The 17,237-nt window shown below is 41.3% G+C and overlaps 2 protein-coding genes across 2 annotated transcripts in view; both read right to left on the minus strand.

The window, feature by feature from the left end:
• The window catches only part of MAML1 (mastermind like transcriptional coactivator 1), a 58,264-nt gene extending 46,747 nt beyond the window's left edge, over window positions 1–11,517 (minus strand). The window contains exon 1 of the mRNA XM_024116299.3: window positions 10,942–11,517. Within this exon, the coding sequence (XP_023972067.1) occupies window positions 10,942–11,268 (327 nt within the window). The 5' untranslated portion in view covers window positions 11,269–11,517. The remainder of the gene's footprint in view (window positions 1–10,941) is intronic.
• A 1,724-nt stretch (window positions 11,518–13,241) lies between these two features.
• The window catches only part of CANX (calnexin), a 31,417-nt gene continuing 27,421 nt past the window's right edge, over window positions 13,242–17,237 (minus strand). The window contains exon 15 of the mRNA XM_007112653.4: window positions 13,242–15,572. Within this exon, the coding sequence (XP_007112715.1) occupies window positions 15,519–15,572 (54 nt within the window). The 3' untranslated portion in view covers window positions 13,242–15,518. The remainder of the gene's footprint in view (window positions 15,573–17,237) is intronic.

Genomic DNA, 17,237 nt, shown 5'->3' on the forward strand with positions numbered 1-17,237 from the left:
TACTGAGCCTGCGCTCTAGAGCCTGCGAGCCACAACTACTGAGCCCGTGTGCCACAACTACTGAGCCCATGTGCCTAGAGCCAGTGCTCCACAACAAGAGAAGCCACCACAATGAGAAGCCCACGCACCGCAACAGAGTAGCCCCCACTTGCTGCAACTAGAGAAAAGCCCGAGCGCAGTAAAATAAATAAATAAATTTTAAAAATAAACAAACTTCTTAAAATAAATAAATAAAATTTCTGTTAAAAGCATTCTTTAAATGGTTGATGAAAGCATATCACTAAGGTATTCAGATTCCACTGGTGACATTTAAAAAAATGATATAACCATTTTATTTTTAAATGTTAATATTTATAATTCTCTGGAAGTTATATCCTCTGCAACTATAAACAGCATTTTTGCCCTTTTTTTCTCTTTTTAAAATAGTTGATTCACATTAAACATATGTAAGCACTTGTGTGTTACATAAATTTCTTATTTCATATATTTCACTTAATAAATTGTTACAGTAATTTAATATACAATTGATTAACACAACAAATGCATTATAATTTTTCATAAGCTTAAAAACTTAGGATGAAAAGTTCAAAATGTCAACATAAAAATGTGTGAGGCGGGGTTCACAATGTTTCAAAATTATTTAGTCCAAACACCCAGTATCAAACACAAAGCTTTTCGTGATATGACTCCTACCTTTCCAGTTTTATCTTCCAGCCTCTCTGGCACTTTAAGCCTTAAATTCAAAGATTTACTCCCTGTCATAATTTTGTGCTTTTGCTTAGTTTTCCAAAGGAATCAAAATCCTATTAGATGCCCCCTGAAAAGAGCTCAAGTCCACATGCATATTAGCCTATTAAATGTTTGGAAATATCCTAAATAAAGGAAACTTTAAATTTGTTTATCCCAGTGTTACCCAAATTTGCTCAACTCTAGAGCTCTTATAACAGCCCATGAAATTAGCGTTTCATGTAACACCCTTTGGGAAAACATCTGGCAAAATATTAAGACCCATTTTAAAAGTCAAGTCTTTAAAGCTTTCCAAACTTCACCCAAGGGGCACCCCTTTCCTAGTATTCCCACAGGCTTTTCAGCTCTCAACAGGGCTTTGCAATGAACTGTTTACCACCTACTCCCCAACAGACTGCATGACACACAGGTCTGGCACCACCACAATTTCTGGCTCCCAGCAGGAGCTCAATGTTGGATGAACACATAACCAACTTAAAGACGGAAACAGAGACTTCCCTGGCCGTCCAAGTGGTTAAGACTCTGCTCTCCCAATGCAGGGGGCACTGGTTCGATCCCTGGTCAGGGAACTAAGATTCCGCATGCTGCAGAGTGTGGCCAAAACAAACAAACAAACAAACAAAACAAACAAAAAAACACAAAACCCCCCAAAAAAAGGAAATGAAGAAAAGGAGTGGATAATTCCCAAGTTTCTACTTTGGATGACTGGACTAGGGAAAATACTCTGAAGAAACATAAGACTGGCACGAAAAAGGGAGAGTCCCTTTTGGACATGTGGGAAATCAAAGTGGAAATGTCCAGTAGACAGCTGGATCTGAACCTTGGCAGACATATCTGGAGAATCTCATTATTATAGGTGATAGACAAAGCCATGAAAGAATCAATGGCCACAGCAGAGGGAGGCCCGCATACCACAAAAAAAAAAAAAAAGAAAAATGAAGTCAAACTTTTTCTGACAGAAAGCTAATTAACTTGAAAATGGAGACTGATTTTGCCAATTAGGTAGACATTTTTCATACATTAAACAAGCTACAGTCACAGCTCTAAGGTTTTGATGAAAATATATCTAAAGCAAATAAAAATATTTTATCAAAAAATACTGTATTGGCAAAGGTGTCTTGAAATGAACAGTATTTTGATTTTCCCAACCAATTTTGAGTATATTAGGTTAAACAAGGTCTTTCTAAGTGAAACAATAACAGGTATAATCAACAATCAATTGATAAGATTTGGTAAAGCCTTTGTGTTTCATTTCTCCATAACTGAGAAAGTGAATGACTGATGACTAGATTATCCTTTTGTAAGTCAGATGGTTTCTAATTCTCTGCTATCATTAAAGTTGAAAGTGTACCTAACCAAGCTGTCGTCTAATTGGTAAATTAATTTTGATGATACATATCACTGTGTGATTTTTGGCATACCAACTCAAATTTCAAAAACTTGATTAACATTGTATAATTAAATTTCTTCCTTTCTTTTATACTTATGTGAACAAGGATTACTGGAACTTAAATGTATAAAAACAAACAAAAAATAGGAAAATTAAGAACTGTCATTTTGTCAACAAGTAATATTCATCCACAGTTATGTCAACAAATTTAGGTGGGAAAAGCCTCATCCATCTCATTAAGGGAGGCATGTATAATAAACCTGTACTTTTTTTGCTTAATTATTTATAAAAATTTATAATGCATTTGTTGTATACTAATTTACTGTAATTCCACTTACTGAAATAAGAAATATATATAACACTCAGAACCCTATAAATGCTACATACATTCTTTTGTATAAATCAATTTTCTTTTTTGGCCACGCTGTGGCTTGTGGGATCCTAGTTCCATGACCAGGGATCAAACCCGGGCCCTCAGCAGTGAAAGCGTGGAGTCCCAACCACTTGACTGCCAGGGAATTCCCTATAAATCAACTTTAAAAAGAGCAAAAAGGGAATTCACTGTATAGTAATAACCTATAAAAGAAAAGAATCTGAAAAAGGATATATATGTGTGTATGGCAGAATCACTTTGCTGTGTGCCTGAAACTAGCACAGCATTGTAAATCAACTATACTCCAATAAAAAAAAAAAAGACTGATTTAACATTTCTGTTAGGATTTCCCTGGTGGCACAATGGTTAAGAATCTGTCTGCCAATGCAGGGGACATGAGTTCGAGCCCTGGTCCGGGAAGATCCCACATGCCACAGAGCAACTAAGCCTGTGCGCCACAACTACTGAGCCCACATGCCACAACTAGAGAAGCCTGCATGCCTAGAGCCCGTGCTCCGCAACGAGAAGCCACTGCAATGAGAAGGCTGTGCACCACAACAAAGAGTAGCCCCCGCTCACTGCAACTAGAGAAAGCTTGCACACGCAGCAACGAAGACCCAACGCAGCCAAAAATAATAAATTAAAAAAATAGGGACTTCCCTGGTGGCGCAGTGGTTAAGAAACCTCCTGCCAATGCAGGGGACACGGGTTCAAGCCCTGGTCTGGGAAGATCCCACATGCCGTGGAACAACTAAGCCCGTGCACCACAGCTACTGAGCCTGCGCTCTAGAGCCTGCGAGCCACAACTACTGAGCCCGTGTGCCACAACTACTGAGCCCATGTGCCTAGAGCCAGTGCTCCACAACAAGAGAAGCCACCACAATGAGAAGCCCACGCACCGCAACAGAGTAGCCCCCACTTGCTGCAACTAGAGAAAAGCCCGAGCGCAGTAAAATAAATAAATAAATTTTAAAAATAAACAAACTTCTTAAAATAAATAAATAAAATTTCTGTTAAAAGCATTCTTTAAATGGTTGATGAAAGCATATCACTAAGGTATTCAGATTCCACTGGTGACATTTAAAAAAATGATATAACCATTTTATTTTTAAATGTTAATATTTATAATTCTCTGGAAGTTATATCCTCTGCAACTATAAACAGCATTTTTGCCCTTTTTTTCTCTTTTTAAAATAGTTGATTCACATTAAACATATGTAAGCACTTGTGTGTTACATAAATTTCTTATTTCATATATTTCACTTAATAAATTGTTACAGTAATTTAATATACAATTGATTAACACAACAAATGCATTATAATTTTTCATAAGCTTAAAAACTTAGGATGAAAAGTTCAAAATGTCAACATAAAAATGTGTGAGGCGGGGTTCACAATGTTTCAAAATTATTTAGTCCAAACACCCAGTATCAAACACAAAGCTTTTCGTGATATGACTCCTACCTTTCCAGTTTTATCTTCCAGCCTCTCTGGCACTTTAAGCCTTAAATTCAAAGATTTACTCCCTGTCATAATTTTGTGCTTTTGCTTAGTTTTCCAAAGGAATCAAAATCCTATTAGATGCCCCCTGAAAAGAGCTCAAGTCCACATGCATATTAGCCTATTAAATGTTTGGAAATATCCTAAATAAAGGAAACTTTAAATTTGTTTATCCCAGTGTTACCCAAATTTGCTCAACTCTAGAGCTCTTATAACAGCCCATGAAATTAGCGTTTCATGTAACACCCTTTGGGAAAACATCTGGCAAAATATTAAGACCCATTTTAAAAGTCAAGTCTTTAAAGCTTTCCAAACTTCACCCAAGGGGCACCCCTTTCCTAGTATTCCCACAGGCTTTTCAGCTCTCAACAGGGCTTTGCAATGAACTGTTTACCACCTACTCCCCAACAGACTGCATGACACACAGGTCTGGCACCACCACAATTTCTGGCTCCCAGCAGGAGCTCAATGTTGGATGAACACATAACCAACTTAAAGACGGAAACAGAGACTTCCCTGGCAGTCCAAGTGGTTAAGACTCTGCTCTCCCAATGCAGGGGGCACTGGTTCGATCCCTGGTCAGGGAACTAAGATTCCGCATGCTGCAGAGTGTGGCCAAAACAAACAAACAAACAAACAAAACAAACAAAAAAACACAAAACCCCCCAAAAAAAGGAAATGAAGAAAAGGAGTGGATAATTCCCAAGTTTCTACTTTGGATGACTGGACTAGGGAAAATACTCTGAAGAAACATAAGACTGGCACGAAAAAGGGAGAGTCCCTTTTGGACATGTGGGAAATCAAAGTGGAAATGTCCAGTAGACAGCTGGATCTGAACCTTGGCAGACATATCTGGAGAATCTCATTATTATAGGCGATAGACAAAGCCATGAAAGAATCAATGACAGGGACTTCCCTGGTGGTCCAGTGGTTAAGAATCCGCCTTCCAATGCAGGGGATGTGGGTTCGATCACTGGTCGGGGAACTAAGATCCCATATGCCACGGGGCAACTAAGCCCGCAAGCCACAACTACAGAGCCCACGTACCACAACTACTGAGCCTGGGCGCCCTGGAGTCCGCACACAACTAGAGAGAAGCCTGCGCACTGCAACGAAGAACCCGAGTGCCACAACGAAAGATCCCGCATGCCCCAACGAATATCCCACGTGCCACGACTAAGACCCGATGCAGCCAAATAAATAAATATTAAAAAAAAAAATCAATGACATTAACCCAGGAAAAGAAAACTGAGTGAAAAAAGTAGAGAATATAGTTGGTTGGGGACCATGAATGTTTAAAAAGTGTGCAAAGAAAGTTTCTCAAGCCAAAAAAAAGGGAATTCCCTTCAACTCCTCCCGTTTGCCCCCATCCAATCCATTGAGTCCATCAGCAACCTCTGTCACCTCTGCCTTCAGAAGCTGTCCAGAATCCATCTCCTCCGCTCCATCTGCACTACTAGCACCAGCCCCAGCCTAGACATTGCAAAAGCTTTAACTGCAACCACTCTTGCCCAGACCAATCCCAGACATCCTCCATCTAGCACCAGAATGGCCTTTAAAAAATGTTAGATCACGTGATGTTTTTGCTTAAAATCCTGCTATTGCTTCTCACTGCACCTGATCTGATCTTTGCTTACTCATACCAGCTGCATACCTGCTGCTCTGGCCACAATGACCTCCTTTCTGTCTTCATGCAAGCTCAGAAGGTTCCTGCCTCCGAGACTTTGTGCTGGTGGTTCTCTCTAACTGGAATGTTCTTTTCTGAAACTTTCAGCTGATTCATAACCTCCTGTCATTCAGGCCAAATTAAGACAGAGCTGCTACTACCATATCTAAAGCTGCTGCAACAAATCACTCAGTATCACATAACTCTTCAAATTTTTTCTTAGTATTTATTATAACTTAAAATTAATTTTAAAAATTATTGATCTCTCTCCATAAAAGCAGAGTTTCAATCTGTCTTGTTCACTGCTGTATCCCTAGCAACTAAAATATGCTCTGGCCCACAGTAGGCACTCAAATATTTGTTGCATGAATTAATAAGGGAAAGCAGGAAGGAGACAGAAAAAAAGTAAGAAAGCTGGAAAGAAAATCAGAAGAGAGTAGAAGCTAAGAGAAGAGTCTTAGGAAGGAGGAAGTCAAAAAGAATGATGACTAAGAAGCCACTGAATTTGGTGATTCCATCTTTGGTGTCCTTTAAGTGGGCAGCTTCGGAAAAGTAGAAGAGGTAGAAGGCAGATTACAATGGGGCAATGAGTAAATGGGAAGTGCAGTGGAAAGTGCAAAGGGAAGGAAGGAGATAGAATACTATTTTGAGGGTGAGAAAAGACAAAAGAAAGGAGAATATGTGCTCCCGTTTCAAGCTAAAGGGAAGGACACAGTGGGAAAGGGGATACTGAAGATAAAAAAGGAAAGATGGTACTATGACAAGGTCGCAAATGTTACAGGAAGAAATGGGATCCTAAAGCCACATTAGTCATCTTTTCTCTAAAATTATCCCACATGATCACAGAACAATGTCTGTTGTATGTTTAGAAATATCTACTCCCTGAAAATAATTTATTTACATAATTCCTACACAAGTTCGGTCTACAAAATCACTATTAAAATTTCGCACATCTTTCTTAACTCTTAGAAGGTACACACTGGGTGTTTGGGGTAGAGAGCCATGTGTGCAGTGAGTGTTCTCACAGGTGGTTCAGAGAACAAAAGTTTTAGGGAGAAAGAGAGGAGAGAAAGAGGTATGTATGCAAATGATAAATCAAATGGGGCATGATGATGACAACGGGTAGAATCTAAGAGGAGGGTATGCAGATGTTCTTTGTACTATTTGTGTAGTTATGTACAGATAAAAGTTAAAAAGAGAGAGAAGAGGGCTTCCCTGGTGGCACAGTGGTTGAGAGTCCGCCTGCCGATCTTTCCCAGAGATCTTTGGTAGTCAGCCCCACTCAAACCACGCAGACTGAGAAAAGGGAATGCATCCCTTCAGGAACATCAGGATACAGTTACTAGAAGAAAGGGAGGGGACTTCCCTGGTGGTCCAGTGGTTAGGACTCCGAGCTTTCACTGCAGGGGGGACAGGTTCGATCCCTGGTCAGGGAACTAAGATCCCACACGCCACGGTGAGGCCAAAAAAAAAAAAAAAAAAAAGAGAGAAGAAAGGGAAAGAAGAGAGAAAGGAAGGAAATTGCAGATTAACATTTTTCATGAACTTAAATGCAAAAAATCCTCGACAAAATATGAACATTTTGAATCTAGAGATGTATAAAAAGAGTTCTTAAACATAACACCAAAACACAATTCATAAAATAAATGATTATAAACTGGATTTTATCAAAATTAAATTTTTCTGTCCTGTGAAAGATCTTATTAAAAGGATAAAAAGAAAAAGAAAAAAAAAAGAGAGACAGAGAGAGAGAAATACTGCATGCCTAAACTAAGCAGGAAAGGCAACTTCCATGAATGGTTGGCATGCAACCGCCAAATTTCTTGGTAGACTATCACAACGACTTAAGGAGTAAGCAGCAAAAGTGTGACAATGGTGGATAAGGGGATGTGGCATAAACCTTTATAACATTTTACTAAAAGAGGGATTTCCCTGGTGGTCCAGTGGCTGAGGCTCTGCGCTCCCAATTCAGGGGGGCCCGGGTTCAAGCCCTGGTCAGGGAACGAGATCCCACGTGCATGCCGCAACTAAGAAGTCCACGTGCCATGGCGAGGATCCCGTGTGCTGCAACTAAGACCCGGCGCAGACAAAATAAATAAATATTTAAAAAAAAATTTTACTAAAAGAAAATGTTCAAGCTATTGTAGAAGACTATTTTCATGACAGAATCAATGTATAAAGTGAGTGGATAATTCTCTATTATCTGGCATCCCTAATACAAAGAAGTCAATCTGGACTTCCCTGGTGGAACAGTGGTTAAGAATCCGCCTGCCAATGCAGGAGACACGGGTTCGATCCCTGGTCCAGGAAGATCCCACATGCCGCAGATCAACTAAGCCTGTGTGCCACAACTACTGAGCCTGTGCACCACAACTACTGAGCCCATGTGCCACAACTACTGAAGCCCGCATGCCTAGAACCCGTGCTCCGCAACAAGGGAAGCCACCGCAATGAGAAGCCCGCGCACCGCAATGAAGAGTAGCCCCCGCTCGCCGCAACTAGAGAAAGCCCCCGTGCAGCAATGACAACCCAATGCAGCCAAAAAGAAATAAATTAAATACATAAATTTTTTAAAAAAGTCAATCCTGTCATTAGAAAACTACTATTTGGTTTTTAATGAGCACACACAGTATGAAGAAAACCTAATGAGGTAATTCCTTGACAATTAGAGTAGAAAAAAGTCTGAAGCACTGTTTCTGATCCATCTCTAACAGTATCTACAGTAGGAAGATAGTGGTCAAGGTTTTGTTGTGGTGGAATATCCTAAGAAGGGGAAAAACATAAGCAGAAGATGTACTCTACTAGTAATCTGACTTGATCCCTTTTCACTTGTACAAATGGTTTACTGATGGTAACTCTGCTATGAAACGACTGCGTAAGAGTACTACAGGACATTTGGAAAAAATAAGAATAATATTCCTTATGTAAGGCATATTAATTAGATCAAATACATACACAGAATTGTCAAAAATAACAATGACTAAGAGGCACTTTCTCCCCTCCATTTCTCTGGCAAAGCTGTGCTCTCTCCAAGCCAAAATCCTACCAAGGCAAGGACTCTCCCCATCTCTGAACTGAAGGAGCCACTAAAACGGAACAAGCCACTGTGTTCTTAGTGACACTGATCTTCCATTCCTAAAACCTCACTCCAAGGCCAAAGAGCTCACCTAGAATAACTTGGAGACTGAAGTGAAAAGGGTCCCTCTTCCTAGTAAGGAGGCTGAAGAGCAATTCCATTCTAAAGTTTAACTCATGAAATCCATGGGTCAAGGTTTAATGTGATAAGACATCAACATAACATGGCACACCTAATCACCCAAAAGAATGACTGACAGGCCAGACTCAAGTTCTAACACACTCAGAATTAATTTCTCTTCAAACAGCATGTCCAATTTCTCCCTAATAGTTTAGGACTAAAAATATCATAGGGGATCTAAATTCTTAGTCTCTTTAAACAAATTGAATCACTACTAATATAAATTCTAGGGGGTGTTCAAGGTAACTATGTGTGTGTAAAATTGAGATTTTTATAAGCTTTCACTATTTACTTATACGGAATTACCACCCACAACTCTTTTTTTAAAAAAATTAATTAATTAATTAATTTTTGGCTGTGTTGGGTCTTGTTGCTGTGTGTGGGCTTTCGCTAGTTGTGGTGTGCGGGCTTCTCATTGTGGTGGCTTCTCTTGTTGCGGAGCATGGGCTCTAGGCGCACAGGCTTCAGTAGTTGTGGCATGTGGGCTCAGTAGTTGTGGCTCGCAGGCTCTAGAGCTCAGGCACAGTAGTTGTGGTACATGGGCTTAGTTGCTCCGCGGCATGTGGGATCTTCCTGGACCAGGGCTCCAACCTGTGTCCCCTGCATTGGCAGGCGGATTCTTAACCACTGTGCCACCAGGGAAGCCCACCCCCCACAACTCTTAAAAGTCTTTCCTTTGACTGTGAACTGCACCCCTCCCTGTCTCCCAGGGCTTACAGTCTGTTTGCAAGACATGTCCTAAAGTAGTGACAATGTGCTTAAAATAAATAGCACAGACAATACATTTCCTAAATGTTTTGACAAAGGAGATTCTAACTGCTGTGGGGTAGGGTGGAAACTGGTTTTAAAGAGGAAGATGAGATGGACCTAAAGGATGTCAGGATTCTGAAAGGTGATGGGGGAGGGTCCTGCAGGCAGCCTTTCCATTTATGAAATATTTTTCACATCGACACTCATTTCTTTTTGAGTCTTATAAAAATCGTAGAGGAAACCAAACACATCCTCAGTTTACAGACAAGAAAAGTGAGGATGAGAAGACGTGACTATGTAAGACTTGATAACAATAAGCAATGAGATGTCCAGCAGCCCAAGCTAGTGTGGGAGAGAATAAGGAAAATAATTCAACCAGAGCATAGGGGCTGTGACAGACCTAGCATTTAAAGGGTGAAAGAGACCGAACACCTGAAGACTAATTAGGGAAGAGTACTGCAACAGCCCACGTGAGACCTTAACAAAGGCATGAATTTTAAAACACAAAGAAATTAAATTGGTAACGTTTGTTCTAAACTTTAAATTACCGAGAAAACAACAGAAAGGAACCCTATAATCAGTCTCAGGAAGGAAAACCTCTAACCAACAAATTTCCCGAATATCTACTGAGAGCCCAAAGGGCATAATAATTTACCAACAAACTCTAATCAGAGATTTTAAACAGGCTTATAATGAAAACTGGCTTTGTCAACAGTATTGCTGGAATCACAAATTGACAAATTTCAGGGTTGCCTAAATAAAGAATACCTTTGTACACCTCAATGAGAAGTACTATGTCTTTACTAAGATTTCCAAAGATTCTTGATTTTCCATGCAGAACAGTTTGGTCAACTAAAGGCCGTTTTATTTCCATATTTAAACCCTGACCCTGCAAAGAGCAAGGACCCAATGAACATGTGCAGAATAAATGAGGCCACTATCACAGGCAACTTTAATGCAAGTCTGTTCCAAAATAAAGTTCTCAAAATTTCGGAATCCAGTCTGGAAGAAAAACCTTTCACCGACAGTTCGCCAGCCTTCCCACCCGGCACCTTAATGTAAGGTCCTTAGGGTCATGTTTTCCCAAAGTAACGCCACAGTGCCATTTCCCGCAGATGACAACCGCTCAGTCCCTGCCATGTTAGCCTCCCCCGAGCCAGACCAGAGAAGTTGCGGGCACTGGGGAAGTCTCAAAGGGCCCTGGGCGACGTCAGGGGCAGCATCTCCCGGGAAAGGGCTGCTCCCCGAGCCCTACTCACCGCGACCGGGAGGCCGTGCTCTGGGCCATCGGCAGCGTCGAGGCGGGGGGCCGGGGCGGGCGCCGGGGCCGGGGCCTGAGCTGGGGCCGGGGCGGGCGGCTGCCGGTGCTTGCCGGCGCGCTTGGCCTTGGCCTGGATGCAGCGCTGGTGGAGGGCGAAGGTGTGCTGGCGCTCGAGCTCCAGGCGCTCGGGCGATACGGCCTCATAGCGGGCCTCGCAGGTGCTGTGGTGGCGCCGGCACAGCTCGATGCGCCGGCGGAGGCGCTCCATGACCGCGCTGTGTCGCGGCAGCGCGAACTCCGCCATGGGGCAGGTGGGCAGCACCATGGGCCGCGGGCTGCACGGGCCGGGCCCGAGGCGGGCCTCTCGGGGCCGGCTGGCACGGCAAGCTCCGCTCCCCGCCGGCTGCCCGGCTGCCTCACGGCCACGCCATGGCCCCGCGAGCTGCTGAGCGGGCTCGCGCGCGGCGGGGGTCTTCCTCTAGCCCCGCTCGGCCCAATCCAGGCAGTCGCTCGCTGCCCACCTCAGGCCTCGGCCTGTCCCCGCCGCCCCGGCCCCATTGTTTTCCGCGCCGCCGCCGCCGCCGCCATCTTAAAATTGTTTTCAGGACTCTCGGAAAAGGGCGGGGCTCCGGCAGGAGAAAGCGGCGTCACAGCTGATGAACAGGGACTGCGGCCAGTCAGAGAAGGAAGATTGGGCCGCCTGAGGGGCGGGGCCTAGCACGCAAGAGGCGCGCTGGGGCCCCTCCCGTGCGCAGTTTAAAAGGAACTCTCAAGTGAGGCGGAGGGAAGCAGGTGGGCGGGCTTCAGTCCTCCTCCTCACCCATGTAAGTGACCGACAAGAGCCGGCTCTAAACGCCGCCTCACGCGGACAGGCCCTTCCGGGTCCGCCGCGGAAAGACGGGCAGTCGGCGCGGCGTAACCCGCCAGATCCAGACGCTCCTGGCACCACAGCGCTTCATTTTATTCCTCCTGTAGCCTCTTAAATGCGGCTTTGATAAGCTAAAAAGTATCCACGGTTTTTCAGTGTCAGCTGTTTTCGTTTGACCTCACGGCTCACATTCAGCCTCACAATTGGTAAGAACTGTACACGGGTGAGGTGAAGGAAGAGGTTTCTTCTTGCGCTGTTCTGAATCATCGAGACTATATAATCTTACCTTATATAAAAGTTTGAACAAATTTCAGAAGTTCAATTACTACAACAACAAAAGCCCTAGCAGACAGGAAGAAGAGGATGTGAAGGAGTCTAGCTCCTTTTCTAGGGGGTAGAACTGCAAAGGATGATGCTTCAGTAAAAAAACAGGGAGCCTGGCCTGCAAGCTTTACTTTTAAAAGATGGTCTGTTAGGTAAAACTGAGTCTCAACAAAATACAACTAAAGACAATTACACTCTAGTATTATACCTAGTAGGCAAAGGGAGTGGGAGACTGTAGGGGAAAAAAACAGGAGCCATGAAACTACAGACCGTCTCTGTTGGGCCAAGAGAAACTAGAGACAGGTATTGGCACCCTAACTGCTAAAATGTTAAAACAGGAGGTGCCAAAAGGCTGCACAATGAGAGACACCATAAACAGCTCAAACTTTGGTACAGTAACTTATTACTAGGCCAATGAAAATGTTTTAAAATCAGAAGAAAAAATTTGAGTCCTTATTCAAATAGTACTTGTTTTTATGCAAATGCAGTAAAAAAATACAAGTGGCCCACCAAGGCAAAAGTGCTTAGGGCTCATGAACGCCATAACATAGTCTTGCTTTTACCATTCTTCAAACATAAATTTTACACCAGAATTTAATAAATTTCTTTTCTAATGGGAAAGATAATCGTAACTAGGAGCAGTACATTTTGTGTACTCTTCAGTAAGCAATTCAAAAGCCTAATAATACTGCATAAAAAATAGTTATGGCCTAATGTTCAAAAATATCCCTGAAATATGTAGGAATATATAAAAGATGGAGTCTGATTCTGAACAAAGATTTATTTTCTAATAAATGTTTAAAAGTCGAATGGTTCCCATAAATCTCAAAGAATAATCTACGAATTACCCTTCCCTTTCTGAGCTGCTATACCTATTATAGAACTGAAACTACTGAACCCCAATCCAGCAGGAAAAGGATGCAAAGCCTACTCTGAATTATATTCAAATCCACGTAGTGAGACGTAGTAATTATTTCACCGTCCATAATAGTTTCTGCATATTAGCAAATTTCATGTAGTAGTCAATTAAAGGAAGATCAACCCACTATTGAACCAGTAAAACACACAAATTGAAGGTTATTATGAAAGAAGGTCAGTCAAAAGCAGATGCTTAACACAGGGCTTTAATGTAATACCATTTAGTAACGCAACAATTTGAGAAAAGTGAAGAGTATTTTATGGATGAGAGAAACTGAGGAACACATCTGTTGGAGTGGGCATTTTACAACAATGGGACAAATAACCAGCATGTAAAATCATAATGTAAGTTCCTTTTAAAGAGCTGAATACTGCTGCTGGTCATTCATTAATGTATCAGACTTCTAATCAGAAGGCTGCACCTTCAACAAAGAGTGAAAAGAAAACCAAGAAATGACGTTTTGTCTTTCTTTCTTTTTTTGGACAAACGTTGCTAAATTACCCTTGGAAAGACAAATGAACAGTCTACTGATTTATACTTGTTATTCCACAGCTCAGCTGGAAGAAACCATGTCAATGGAGGGTGAAGAAGGCAGATTTCTGGAAATGCAATGATCCCACACACTTGCTTCAAGGAGAAACCTGCAGACATATTTTCAGGTCTTGCTAAGTAACTGTTTATTTGCACTCAGTACATTTGGGAAAGTCTGCTACATAGCTAAGGTCACTGTGACCACAGAACAACAGATGAAAAGGATAAAGCACTGAACAGTAAGAAAAATGCATCCCACCCTCATAAGAATTTAAGTGAACCAGTAAAAAACTGAAGATAAACAAAATAAACAGATACAGCCTTCATCTTTTATGAATATACTTCCTCCCCAATATCTCCCCAATATAAACACTCTGGAGTGTTTATATATTCAGTGCAAGGAACAGTATCATCGGTACATTTGAAACACCTCTGAAGAAACAATAAAGCTAAAAAAAAAATCTAGTTCTGAATACATTTCAGTGTGGTGTAATAATGATGTTATTACACTATAGTGATGGGGGAGAGGCTCTGATAGCACCCATCTGCATTCCACATGAAAAATCAAACCTAAGATCATTTCTTAAAAATTATACAAGCCACATACTTAAAAAAAAATTTGAACAAGACTGCTTTATAATGTAATTTAAGACAGAACTGTTACATGAACTGCAAATAAAGACTTAAAAGATTTAGCAGCTACAAAAATCAGAAAACTCATGCTAAAAGTCACTCCTCCATAAATACTTTTAGCCTGTGTTCAATTACAGTCAATTCTGAATTGGCTCGCCTCTGGATTAGACTTCTAAAGTCTTTACATGGAGTAAAAGAAATGGTAAAGATGAAGGACACTATTCTATCGTGTACTTTGACCCTGGAAAGGTGTGGGTCTGCTTAATAAAGGAAGAAGAAACATACACATAATCACAGTAAAGCTTAACACTATGCAGAGCTCATAAGCATTTTCAGCAACGGACTGCAAGCTGCGCTGTGAAGACAATGCATAGCAGAGGAGAAAGCTGGGAATTTGGGGAAATTGAGAAGGTAAAACAGTGTCAACACAGTGGAAGATGTGATGAAAACATCTGCATCTACTCTGGTAGCATTCCTTAAGAAGCCACCTGCTTGAGAAGGCTGGAGCCCAGACACTCCCAGGGTGTGAAGAATGAATGCCCGAGAGCCACATTATGCCACCTCCTCCACTAACTGCAAAGCTGTCTGGGAACTGAGCTGTTCCAAAGGCAAAAGAACACACATACTTCATGGCCTAACCAACATCAAGTGAAAAGTTTTTCTTTTTGCATGTCTATTTTTAACACAATTTTAACAGAACTTTTATATAAATTTGGGCTTCCATCCAATCACTCTCCTCAATTTCCTTAGGAGGAATTGAATAATGGAAGCAAGCAAAATAAGATTATAACCACAAATGACTGCACTTTAAACATGATTATCAATTTTAAGGGACAAAGACACGTGAATGTTTTGTAATACCAAACTTAAAAAACAAAATCAGTTACTTCAAGTTCAGCCCCCTAGCATTTTTAAAGGTTGGTGTTATTTCTGCATGGACAGATTAATATATTAAATTAAGCCAAGATTTTTAAAGACTGACAAAGTTCTATCACTATTTTAAAAAACAAAGATGTTTAAAAACAAAAAAATACAAGTTAGTTGCTTCATGTTACATTTCACAACCATTATGTTAAATGCTTTCTTTCTACAGAAACAGGGTCCTTTATGTCACAACTGCAATTATTTACTGCTAGATGTTTAAAATTACACAGGCTAGTGTTCAACTGGAACCTGTTGGTGGTGACTCTGAAGGTTTTCTGAGTTTCAACCTAAGATGTGCCAGGTCCTCTCCTAGGACCCACACTTTGCAGGGGAAGGGCAGGGAGAGGAAATCACAGATCAAGTTCTTAAGATTGTTTCACTCTCTTCGCGGCTTTCTGTTTCTTGGTGATCTGTTCAAAATTTCATCCTCCTGTTGGTTGTAAAAACAAGAAATTCACTATAATTAGCATATTTTTTTAAAAAGTAAAAGTTCACCAAGTTTTCAAATGAGCCAGGCTGAGTGTAACCCATCTGAGGAAAAACAGGAAAAGAAAAATGATTAGAAGAAAATGCATCAAAAACAATGTTGGCTCAAAGGTGGTGGGATTGTATGTGTTCTAATTCAGTCTTTGTTTTCTAAATCTAACCTATAAGCATTTTCTTTAAAAAGGACCAGACACCAGGCTTTCACATGTTATCCTGCTTAATCCTGAATAATCTACTGGCCTGTGGACACATTAGTCCCACTTTGAGGCTGAGAAAGCAAAGATTCAAGAGGACTAAAGGCTATCAAAGCTGAGTCCCATATAAAACTCAAGACTACAAGCCCAGTGCTCTTTCTACTCTACACACACTTATTGTGTGAGGAAGTTTGGGGAATATAAAAACAGACTGGTCCCTACCTGAAAGAACTCTGCATTCTAGTTGAGACAGAATACATCCACTGAAAATATAAACAGCATTGACCTTTATCAACAGAAGGGCAGAGTTGTGGTAGCTGTAAATGGAAACTGGGTAGTTTCCAGAAAGGATCAGAATGAAACAGCAGTGCTTAGAAAAGGGACCGTGGTAAGAAAGGTGTGGACTATTCTCTTTCCCTCATACCTCATATCCAATCCACCAGAAAATCCAGATCAGAAACTCACATCCTTCTCTCCTATCACCCTGCTCTGAGCCACCATATCTTGCCTGGATTATTACAGTAATCTCCTAACTAGGCTCCTTGATTCTCCCTGGTCTGTGAAAAACATAGCAGCCAGAGTAATCAGATCTGATCATTCCTTTGCCCCAAAGCCTGCAATGGCTGCCCATTTCACTAGGAGGAAAAGCCAAGCCCCTACAACAGCCTAGGAGGCCTCACCTAATCTGGAGCCTTCCTCATGTTCCTTTTCTCCACCCTCTTAATCTACTGACTGTACTGGCCATCTAGACTACCACTTCAGGCCCTTGTACCGGCTGTTCTCTCTGCCAGGAATGCTCTTCCCATGGACATCTCCATGGCAAAGTCCTTTATCTCTTTAAAGTCTTTGCTCAAATGTCACCTCTCCACTGAGGCCTACCTACCATCTTTAACATTACATACAACCCACCCCACCTCCAGCATTTCCAATACCTTTTCCTGTACAACTTTTATTTTTCATAGCCCATTGCTTTTTAACATACTGTTCATTTACTTCCTTATAACGTCTACTGCTTACTGTCTGTTTCCTTCCACTAGAATTTAAGTTCCCCAGACGTAGCATATCTTTGTCTTGTTCACTAACAATGCCTGGCACACAATGGGTACTCCACAAATATTTATTGAATGAACGAAAGAATGACTCCATCAGCAACAGGGACAAAAGTTTTAGAATGCAGTGATTTGTCCAATAAATATTTTTAAGGGCACAGTGAGGAGAGATAGATGATGAGACAGAACTGTAAAATAATAACCTGAAGTTGCCATCTTAGAAAGCATTTTGTTAGTCTTTCCTTACCTTCTGTTTATTACAGAAAACCATTTTCAGCACAGAAAATACTTTTGAGATTCAGATGTAATTTGAAATTTAAAATTTTAACTTTTTAGTGCTAAGAATTCCACTTTTACAAAATTGGC

This window comes from Physeter macrocephalus, chromosome 2, assembly GCF_002837175.3.
Source record: "Physeter macrocephalus isolate SW-GA chromosome 2, ASM283717v5, whole genome shotgun sequence".
Classification (NCBI taxonomy): domain Eukaryota; kingdom Metazoa; phylum Chordata; class Mammalia; order Artiodactyla; family Physeteridae; genus Physeter; species Physeter macrocephalus.